Consider the following 10875-nt stretch of genomic DNA (forward strand, 5'->3'; position numbering starts at 1 on the left):
CTGGAACTCAGGAGGCAAAGATTGCAGTGAGTCAAGATCACACCACTGCACTGCAGCCTGGGCAACAGAGTGAGACCCTGTCTTAAAAAAAAAAAAAAAAAAAGTCTTGGGTAGGCTTAGAGCTTGGCCATGGCCCTTAATTCACGTTGGCTCAGAAGCCCTCCTGGGAAATAAGATTAAGCTAGCCTGATAGTGGAGGTTGAGAGGCCTGGGCTCAGCATCTGGGCTGACAGCTGGGTAGGGATAGTGGCTAGAGAAAGTCTGAGGCTATAGTTGGGCCCCTCATTGGCCCCTCCCTCAGTCTGTGTGTCAGGGAAGGATCATGCCCTGTAGGGGCGGTAGACAGACTCATCCCTAGAAGCTGTGGGGACGCTCCAACCCCCAGCCACCACCACCCGAGAATTCCCAAAACAAGTGGGAGAATCTCCTTACAGACTGGTGAGAGATGAGTAGTGGAGGAGGCAGTGAGGGGTTTTTTGTTTTGGGGTGTGTGTGTGTGTGTGTGTGTGTGTGTGTGGTTTTGTTTTTTTTTTGAGATGGAATCTCAATGTGTTGCCCAGGCTGGAATGCAGTGGCGAAATCTCTGCTCACTGCAACCTCCGCCTCCCAAGTTCAAGGAGTAGCTGGGACTGCAGGTGCCTGCCACCACACCCGGCTAATTTTTTGTATTTTTTTTTCTTTTTTAAGACGGAGTCTTCCTCTGTCACCCAGGCTAGAGTGCAGTGGTGTGATCTCAGCTCACTGCAACCTCTGCCTGCTGAGTTCAAGCGATTCTCCTGCGTCAGCCTCCTGAGTAGCTGGGACTACAGGCACGTGCCACAACACCTGGCTAATTTTATGTATTATTTTTAGTAGAGATGAAGTTTCACCATGTTAGCCAGGATGGTCTCGATCTCCTGACCTCATGATCTACCCACCTCAGCCTCCCAAAGTGCTGAGATTACAGGCATGAGCCACTGCGCCAGGCCTGGCAGTGAGGGTTTTAATGGAACAGTAGCTGAGAGAGCACAAAGGCTCAGGGAAACTGAGGGTGTCCTTGAAACCATGTGTTGGGGGGTGCTGTGACATAGTTCTCCATCCCCACCCTGGGAGAAGGAAGACTAAGGTTGATCCTGCAGACTACCCTATGGGGCCCAAGGGACAGGTGGATTTGCATGAGAGCACCAGAGTCTCTTGGGGTGACTACTATCAGAGAACCGTTGGGAAAGGCTGGAATTCCTGCCAGCGCTGGGCAAGCAGGGGACACACAAGTTATACTCAACTGTGGAAGCCTCACACTCTTGTCAATGCAAGAATCTTCTTTAGGAAACAACCAAACCAAAAAAGCCAGACCTCTTTAGTACCTGGCCCAGGGTTGATGCTCAAAGAATATTTGTCAAATGAATAATAACTCTGAATTTATTAGTCTGTAAGTTTGGAATTACCATCTCATACTCTTGGCATCAAAAACGATCCTGTTCCCCGGAAACCCTGGCCCTATTCACCTCTGTCGAGTCTGTACAAGAGTTCACATCGGGCCCAGCACCCACCTTCCTGGGTTCCTGGGCTCTCTGCCCTGACCTCTCACAGAGGTTGGGCCAGGGTAAAGAGAAGAGGGGGCCTTGCCCAGTGCCTGGCTGTGGAGGGTGGAGATAGTTGAGGGGACAGCTGCCTTCCCAACTGCCAGCCCCACTTTGCAGTTCCCAAGTTCTGTCTCAGGAAGCCCTCTTCCTGGAGAGCTTTCCTGGATTTCTCCTACCTCTAACCCTGCCAAATTCCCTCCTCCAGGATAGACATGAATTCAAACATTTTTCATCTGCTGTGTCATTTAAGTTCTTCTTTAATGTTCTCAATCATCCACACCCCAAAAGCCCCTGTAACTGGGTGGATCACCACTCTTGAGGGGCCCCCCGTCCAATGGGAGCGACACAGCTTCACACAGTTTGAAGGGGTGGCAGACCCCTGCCCCTAGCTCCAGCCTACAGAGGAGGAGGCTGGTCACATGCAAAAAATGCTCCAAGACCCGAGGAAGGAGTCCTGAGGGCAGATCATGAGCACCAGGCCCGTGCTGGGCAGGTGGGGTAACTGGTGGGGTAAGACCCCTCCTCCCAGACTGGGCTCCCGGGTTCCCAGCCCGGAGGGGTGTCACCCCAGCGGCGGTCCCAAGGTAAGGGCCTGGGTGAGCTGGTGGCTTCTCGTCTCCCTGTCTTCGTGGCCAGGTGGAGTCGGTGGAAGCCAGGGGCTCGCAGGCGGGTGGCAGCTGTGGGAGAAGGTGGCGGGCCCATGGGGTGGCGTAGGTGGCTACAGGTCAGGAGCAGGTCAAACAGCAGCAGCTTGAAGAGCAGCAGCCGCAGGGCCCCCAGCCGCAGTGCTCGGCCAGGCATCCCTGCGAGGAAGAGCTGCTCAGGAGTTTGGAGGATCCCGCCGCCCCCACCCCAGGAGAGAACGTCCACGGAGGAGAGGGCCTTGTCCCCTGCCCTTGCCTGTCCTCTTCACGCCCTCCTCCAGGGCAAGTCCTTCCCGATGTCTAACCTCCGTTCTTACTGGTAATAATAAATACCTTCCCAGCCTTCATTTTATTTTATTCCCCAACAATCATAGAGGTGGGAGTGGGGGCCAGGCAGGAATTAGCATCTGATGCAGAGAGTAACTAGCTCAAATTCTTTCTTTTTTTTTTTTTTTTGAGATGGAGTCTCACTCCTCTGTCACCCAGCTGGAGTGCAGTGGCGCGATCTCAGCTCACTACAACCTGTGCCTTTCGGGTTCAAGTGATTTTCCTATACCTCAGCCTCCCGAGTAGCTGGGACTACAGGCGCGCCACCACGCCCAGCTAATTTTTCTATTTTTAGTAGAGATGGGGTTTCCCCATGTTGGCCCAGCTGGTCTCGATCTCTTGACCTCGTGGTCCGCCTGCCTTGGGTGCTGGGATTACAGGTGTGAGCCACCGTGCCCTGCCTCAAATTTCTCTATTTGGTCATGCAGCAGAGTTGGACCACAGCCCAACTTCATGACTGTCCGTCCAGTGCTCTTTCCATCACCCGAGACAGCCTCCCATTTACACAGCTGAGATCCCCTGCTGGGGCTGCCCAAGGAGAATTCCAAAGACCCCTCTGTTATCTGTCACCTGTGCTTCTCAACCAATGTCCAGGAATTAGGCTGGGGTCAGATGATTTACCCCTATCTATTTTTTTTCTTTTCTTTTTTTGTTTTTTTAAAGATGGGGTTTCACCATGTTGACCAGGCTGGTCTAGAACTCCTGACCTCAAGTGATCCACCCACCTCAGCCTCCCAAAGTGCTGGGATTACTGGCGTGAGCCACCACGCCCGGCCAATTTACCCCTATCTTATCCTCTCGTAGACTGAGGCCCAGCCAGCCAGTGCCCCAACTTAGTATGACAGCCTCTACATGGGATACCCACTGACTCCCAGTGTGGGACCCGTTAGGCCAGAGCTGAATCCCCCCAACCCCCAGGCTCAAAGTCCTGGTCCCAGCCTCTTATTCCCCACCCCTTGCCCCAAGTACTCACCCCTGAGAGGCTCCCGGGGGCAGGTCCTGGCTGTGGAAGCCTCTCCTGTTGGCCAAGGACAAGGGAGTGAGTCTTTGGGGATGGGCCATGCACTCTGGAGGGCATCCCCAGTGGTATGCCCAGGCCCTGGCACAGGGTGGCTGTCAAGGCATTGGAGGTGAATGGACAAGTGAGCCAGCAGCGAACTTGAGCCCGTTCGCTGCAAGTCCTCTGAGGGCCCAAACATCACTCACTGCACTGTCCCCTGTTCTAGGCCCTGGTGAGGCTGGGGTGCCTGGCACTCTAAGATAAGGAACTGACCATCTTCATGGCATTCTTTGGAAGTTGGGGCACTTAGTCAACAAACATTCTCATTTGGAAGATAACAAAACTGAGATAATCCCCAGAGAGGAAGTAAGTCATCTGGTCAGTGATAATAATAGCTGACTACGGCCGGGCACAGTGGCTCATGCCTGTAATCCCAGCACTTTGGGAAGCCAAGCGGGTGGATCATGAGGTCAGGAGTTTGAGATAATCCTGGCCAAACATAGTGAAATCCTGTCTCTACTAAAAAACACAAAAAAATAAGCCGGGCATCGTGGTGGGTGCCTATAATCCCAGCTACTCCGGAGGCTGAGGCAGGAGAATCGCTTGGGAGGCAGAGATTGCAGTGATGAGCCAAGATCGCACCGTTGCACTCCAGCCTGGGTGACAGAGTGAGATTCCATCTCAAAAAGAAAAAAAAAAAAGGCTTACTATTTCAAAATACAATGGAGGGGAAAAAAAATAGCTGGCTTTGGACACGTTAGTTAACCTCGCCGTGCCTGTAAAATTGAGGGAATGATATGACCTGTCTCATAAATGTGAAGTGTGTAGAGCACTGCCTGGCACAGAATAAACTCAATAAGTGGTAGTGATTTGTTATTTAATTAGTTTGGTCTTTATAGGTGTCATGTACACAGGGTGATATATCTATGTGTGTATAATGAATCTTAGGTGGAAGGAGGCATTTTTATCTTTGGAAGCCATGCTGCAGAGCCTGGATTTCATACAGGTATTGCAGTTGCAAATCCCAGAATTCATGGCTCTGAGACCACTCTCCCCTGAGCCCAGGCCTCACCTGACCTGGAGGCTCTACACTTCACACCTTTCATGCCTTTGTGGTCTGGAGCCTGCCCTCTCTCCAACCATATCCTGGTGTGTGGAAGGGGACAGGGAGCATCCACAAGGACCCAGGCTCCATCCCTACCTGACAGCTGCAGGGGCTGTGTACTCCTGCTGTGGCCCTCAGTCCCAGGCCCGGTGTGGCAGACCAAAGGCTCCCAGGATGCCAGCTCCTCAGAGGGCAGGGAGAGGTGGGCCAAGCTGGTCCAGGTGCCATCCATTGCTGGGGAAGGGCCATAGGTGAAGGCATCCAGGGCACTGCCATTGCCGGCTGAGAACCAGATGGGGCTGTCAAGGCCAGGGGGTGCAACATCAAGGACCAGGCAGACCACCACCATCTTCTGCTTCCCATCCACCAGTAGCGTGATTGGTGGGGCCAGAGAGGGAAAGGGTGTGCCGCCCACACCTGCAAGAGAGCATGCACCTGTGGGTGCTAGAGCAGCTTGTGGCCTCCCAGGCCAGCATTGCATTGTAGGCTAGGGTTCTACATTTCTATCTTTCCATCCATCCATCCTTCCACCATCCATCTACCTGTCCTTCTAGACACTCATCCATCCTTCCCTCTTTGCATTTTCCCATCTAGCCACACTTCTTCCCTCCATCTGCCTATCCTTTCATTCACTCACCTATTTATTCATCCCTTCTTCTGTCAGCCAACTATCCTCCATCTATTCTTTCTGTCTTTCATCTATGTATCTGTCTATCCATCCACCCACCTCTCCTTCCATCCACTTGTCTATGATATCCGTGCCAGGAACTAGAGATACAACATTGGGTAAGTCATTGTCCCTGCTCTCAAGGAACTCAGTTCCATGGGAAAGCCAGTAGATGTGTAAACAAATACTTGTACCCTGTGTGGCAGCCTCTGGGGAGGAAGGGAAGGAAACAGGACGTGGAATGAGATTAGAGGGGGTTTCAAATAGATCTGCAACTTTTTGTTTCTTTTCTGAAAAGTCTGATTTAAATATGGCAAAATGTTAAATGTTTGTTAATCTAGGTGGAGTGTGCATCGGTATTTGTCCTTTAATTCTCAACTTTTTTCTGTAGGTTTCTTTTTTTTTGTTGAGACGGAGTCTCGCTCTGTCACCCAGGCTGGAGTGCAGTGGCATGATCTTGGCTCACCTCAACCTCCACCTCCTGGGTTCAAGCAATTCTTCTGTCTCAGCCTCCTGAGTAGCTGGGTTTATAGGCATGAGCCACCATGCCCAGCTAATTTTTGTATTTTTGGTAGAGACTGGGTTTCACCATGTTGACCAGGCTGGTCTTGAACTCCTAACTTTGTGATCCACCCTCTGTGGCCTCCCAAAGTGCTGGGATTACAGGAGTGAGCCACCATACCTGGCTCGCTATTTTTTTTTTTTTTAAACACTTTTTTGTCTGGGCACGGTGGCTCACGCCTGTAATCTTAGCACTTTGGGAGGCCGAGGTAGACTGATCACGAGGTCAGGAGTACAAGGCCAGCCTGGCCAACATGGTGGAACCCCATCTCTACTAAAAATACAAAAATCAGTTAGGCGTGATGGTGCGCACCCATAGGTAGTCCCAGCTACTGGGGAGGCTGAGGCAGGAGAATCGCTTGAACCTGGGAGGTGGAGGCTGCAGTAAACCAGATGGCGCCACTGCACTCCAGCCTGGGAGACAGAGTGAGACTCCAAAAAACTTAATAAACAACAATAATAATAATATAATGGGGTTAATAACACCAGCCTAGCAAAATTGTTGTGAAGAGTAAAGGCCATAAGTGTAAAATGCCCTTGCAGATAAGTATTAGTGCAATTATCAATATTAATATTAATAAGGCATTGCAAAGGTAGTAGAGAAGTCTGGGAGTGAGCTCCAGGACTCAACCTCCAGAGTCTTTTCAGTTATATAGATAGAGCCATGACCCAAGTTGAGTTCAGCTTCCACTTCTTCCATGAAGCCTCCCAGGATTGTTCCTGCTTACCCTGGCTACTTCCTTCCTGGAGCTCAGGCCTCCTGCCATGGGAAAGTTGTTTTTTTTTTTTTTTTTTTTCCTCATCTGGGTCCACATAAGTGTGTTTTCTCTCTAATGATGGAGTGCCTGTGAGATACTTGGAGGCCAGCTTTAGATCAAGGAGACCCCACCCTGACTCAAAAGTCAAGGACCTTCACCCACCACACACATGCACACATGCATGTGCTTCTAGATGAAGCTGAAATTCTCCCCTCAAAGCATGATTCCTTTGACTCCAGCCTTGATCATGGGAGGGCTGGGGGTAAATACCCTGGGAAGAGGCCTTGGGACCTATCCTGAGCCCCTTGATAAGGGGGAGCTGGGAGTGAACTTGAGACACCCTGAGTCCTATTGGACTAGGGCAGGTGCCCAGAGGGCAAGAAGGACAGGACAGGACCTCCCAGTGTCACCCATGTCCCATCATTGCATATCACATCACACACCCTGGCTCCCCTAACCCCACCTGCTGTGGATGCTCATCCAGTTTGTTCTCATTCCTCTCTACCTCCAAGAGGGGCAGCCTCCCTACCAACACTGTGGGCTCCAGGGCAGGAGGATGTGGGGTCCCCAAAGCAAGGTGGCTGGGAAGAAGAGTACAGTGGGAAGAGTATAGTGGGTGAGACCCTCCCCAGGGATCCCTAAATGGCTCTTGTCCTGCCTCCCTGCAACCCATCAATAGCCAGAGAGGTCCAGAGTGAGGGGATGGGCTTGGGCAGACTAAGGAGGACCAGAGAGGAATACAAAGAGGGGGCTCACCTGTGGGTAGGGCTGGACACCGAAGGGCCAGGAGAAGTAGCAGCCATGTGCCAGCCATGGCCCACTCAGAAGGAGGCAGGACCCAGCTGCAGACCTGAGTTGTGGGCTGGGGGAGGAGGCACCCACAAGACTGCCTTCCAGGCCACAGGCCCAGCTGCATCTCAGCTGCTCCACCACGAGCCGTTTCCCCCGGTGACGGGCCCCTCCTCCTGCCCTGGCCCCCAAACCCAATCCTGTCTCATGGGCCAGGGAGCACAGGGTGCCTCCTCCACACCAGGAGCTAGACACCCGCACTCCCCCTGAAGAGCACCTCAGTCTGCAAAGCCCTCCTTGAGGGCAGCTACCATCCATAGCACACACAGCATCAGGTGGCTTGACAGGGGCTTGATGTGCAGCCCTTCGCTTGGTCCACTCAACCACTGTGAGTTCACTTCACAGGTGAGGCAAATGAGGCTCACAGAGCGTGAGGGACCCACCCAGGGCCACACAGCTGACAGGTAGCAGAGCCTGGGCCTGAACTGTTTTTAGATGGCTGGCTCTATTATAGGCAAAAAGATGCACAGTAAACTCCTTGCCATATTGTTAAACCCTCCTTTTAATTTTACTTAAATTTTTATTTTGTTTTTTTTTTAGAGATGGGGCTCGTTCTTTGTCGTCCAGGATGCAAGAATGCAGCAGTACAATCATAGTTCACTGTAGTCTTGAGCTCCTGGACTCAAGTGATCCTCCTTCATCAGCCTCCTGAGTAGCTAAGACTACAGGCATGCACCACCACACCCAGCTAATTTATCTTTATTTTTATTTTTGTAGAGCTGGAGTCTTGCTTTGTTGCCTATGCTGGTTTTGTACTCCTGGGCTCAAGTGATCCTCCTGCTCTGGCCTCCCCAAATGCTGGGATTATTGGTGTGAGTAACCATGCCTGGCATTTATTATACCATTTTAACTTTTTTTTTTTTTTTTTTTTTTTTTTTGAGACGGAGTTTCGCTCTCGTTACCCAGGCTGGAGTGCAATGGCGCGATCTCGGCTCACCGCAACCTCCGCCTCCTGGGTTCAGGCAATTCTCCTGCCTCAGCTTCCTGAGTAGCTGGGATTACAGGCACGCGCCACCATGCCCAGCTAATTTTTTTTTTTTGTATTAGTAGAGACGGGGTTTCACAATGTTGACCAGGATGGTCTCGATCTCTTGACCTCGTGATCCACCCGCCTCGGCCTCCCAAAGTGCTGGGATTACAGGCTTGAGCCACCGCGCCCGGCCTTTTTTTTTTTTTTTTTTTTTAAGAGACAGACTCTTGCTCTGTCACCAGGCTGGAGTGCTGTGATGCAATCATAGCTCATAACAGTCTTGAAGTCCTGGGCTCAAGCAATTCTCCCACCTCAGCCTTTTGGATTTTTTTGGAGACAGTCTGGCTTTATCACCCAGGCTGGAGTGCAGTGGCATGATCTCAACTCAATGCAACCTCTGCCTCCTGGTCTCAATCGATCCTCCTGCCTCACCTTCCCAAGTAGCTGGGACCGCAGGTGTGCCACCACACCCAGCTAAATTTTTGTATTTTTTTGCAGAGACTGGTTTGGCCATATTGCCAGGTTGATCTCCGACTCTCAAGCTCAAGCAATCCACCCTCCAAAGTTCTGGCACTACAGGTGTGCGGCACCGTGCCCGGCCTCCTTGTTTGTTTTTTCTAAGACATTCTGTTACAGCAGCCGTTCTTTTATTGTTAGACATTGGGTTTCCAGTTTGGGGCAATGAATATCTTTGTTCATAAAGGCTTTTCCAAATTTACTTTTTTTTTTTTTTGAGACAGGGTCTTGCTCTGTCACCCAGACTAGAGTGTGGTGGTACAATAATGGCTCACTGCAACCTCCACCTCCCTGGCTCAAGTGATCCTCCTGCCTCACCCCCAAAAGTAACGTCTTCAGTAGCTAAGACCACAGGCGTGCACCACCACCTGGCTATTTTTTGTATTTTTGGTAGAGACAGGATTTTACTATATTGCCCAGGCTGTTCTCGAACTCCTAAGCTCAAATGATCTGCCTGCCTTGACTCCTCAAAGTGCTGGGATTACAGGCTTGAACCACCTCACCCAGCCCCCTAAATTTACATTTATTTCCTTAAAATTATTGGCTAAAGGCCTCTGTAATTTTGTTTGTGGTTTGTTTTTTAACTTTTTAAAAATTATTATTTTTTTCTTATTTCTTTTTTTGACATCAGAATACGAACACACAAAAAAACATGAACACAAAATAAGTATTTTTTTCTCATCCTGGTGCAGATGTCAATGTTGTTCAACTTTTAAAGAAGTTCTAATTGTGATGATACTCTTAAGATAAAATTTACCATCTTAACCATTATTTATTTATTTATTTATTTTGAGACAGGATCTTAGGCCTGTAATCCCAGCACTTTGGGAGGCTAAGGCAGGTGGATCACCTGAAGTCAGGTTTCAAGACCAGCCTGGCCAATGTGATACACATACAAAATACAAAAGTACAATACAAATACAAAAGTTAGCCAGCCATGGTGGCGGGCACCTGTAGTCCCAGCTATTTAGGAGGCTGAGGCAGGAGAATCCTTTGAACCTGGGAGGCGGAGGTTACAGTGAGCTGAGATGGTGCCATTGCACTCCAGCCAGGGTGACAGAGCAAGACTTCTGCTAAAAAACAAAACAAAACAAAACAAACAAACAAACAAAAAAACCAAGAGACAGGATCCTGCTATTTTGCCTAGACTGGAGTGCAATGTCTATTCACAGATGTAATTATAGTGCATTGTAGCTTCAAACTCATGGCCTCAGACTATAGAGTAGTTGGCACTACAGGGGCATACCCCCACACCTGGCCATCCTAACCTTTTTCTTTTTTTTTTTTTGACACCGAGTCTCGCTCTGTCATCCAGGCTGGAGTGCAGTGGTGCAATCTTGGCTCACTGCAACCTCCACCTCCTGGGTTCAAGCAGTTCTCCTGCCTCAGCCTCCCCAGTAGCTGGGACTATAGGTGCACACCACCACACCTGGCTAATTTTTTATTTTTAGTAGAGACGGGGTTTCACCATGTTGGCCAGGCTGGTCTTGAACTCCTGACCTCAGGTGATCCGCCCACCAAGGCCTCCCAAAGTGCTGGGATTACAGGTGTGAGCCACCATGCCTGGTATACTACCATTGGTAAGTATAGATTTCAGTGGAAATACATATTGCTGTGCAACCATCACGATCATCTATCTCTAGAATTCATCTTGCAAAAATGAAACTCTGTACCCTGGCAACCACCGTTCTACTTTCTGTAAAGGAATTTGAGTACCTCATTCAAGTAGAATTATACAGTATTTGTCTTTTGTGAATGGTTTATTTCACTTAGCACATGTCCTCAAGTTTCATTTATGTTGAACCATGTGTCAGAATTTTCTTCCTTTTTATAGCCGAGTAATATCCCATTGTATGTATGTATATAGCACATTAATCTGTGGATGGACAGTTGGGCCGCTTCCACATTTTAGCTAT

At 50.0% G+C, this 10875-nt stretch overlaps 1 protein-coding gene across 5 annotated transcripts; it reads right to left on the reverse strand.

The window, feature by feature from the left end:
* Window positions 1-2027: 2027 nt before the first annotated feature.
* PTCRA (pre T cell antigen receptor alpha) lies at window positions 2028-7438 on the reverse strand. Of its 5 annotated transcripts, XM_021676085.2 has the most exons (5): window positions 7381-7438; window positions 5500-5541; window positions 4735-4938; window positions 3507-3551; window positions 2028-2365 (listed from the first exon to the last, which is right to left on the reverse strand). In XM_021676085.2, exons 1-5 carry the CDS (start codon window positions 7436-7438, stop codon window positions 2028-2030), a joined length of 687 nt encoding a protein of 228 aa, XP_021531760.1. The 5 variants fall into 5 exon arrangements, with proteins under 5 accessions (XP_021531760.1, XP_012304097.2, XP_021531762.1 ...); XM_012448674.2 differs by lacking the exon at window positions 5500-5541 and having other exon boundaries at window positions 4735-5055; XM_021676087.2 differs by lacking the exons at window positions 4735-4938; window positions 5500-5541.
* Window positions 7439-10875: the final 3437 nt, after the last annotated feature.

Source organism: Aotus nancymaae, unplaced genomic scaffold, assembly GCF_030222135.1.
Source record: "Aotus nancymaae isolate 86718 unplaced genomic scaffold, 86718_ANA_hifiasm-v0.15.2.pri h1tg000040l, whole genome shotgun sequence".
Classification (NCBI taxonomy): domain Eukaryota; kingdom Metazoa; phylum Chordata; class Mammalia; order Primates; family Aotidae; genus Aotus; species Aotus nancymaae.

Bases quoted from the DNA above. Each gene is read 5' to 3' on its own strand.
- PTCRA (XM_064360430.1), bottom strand. From the start codon at position 5,119: ATGCAATGCTGGCCTGGGAGGCCACAAGCTGCTCTAGCACCCACAGGT. The intron at 3,552-4,734 runs GTAGGGATGGAG...CTTGGCCAACAG, and splicing joins ACAGCCCCTGCAGCTGTCAG to GAGAGGCTTCCACAGCCAGG. The intron at 2,366-3,506 runs GTGAGTACTTGG...TCTTCCTCGCAG, and splicing joins CCCCCGGGAGCCTCTCAGGG to GGATGCCTGGCCGAGCACTG.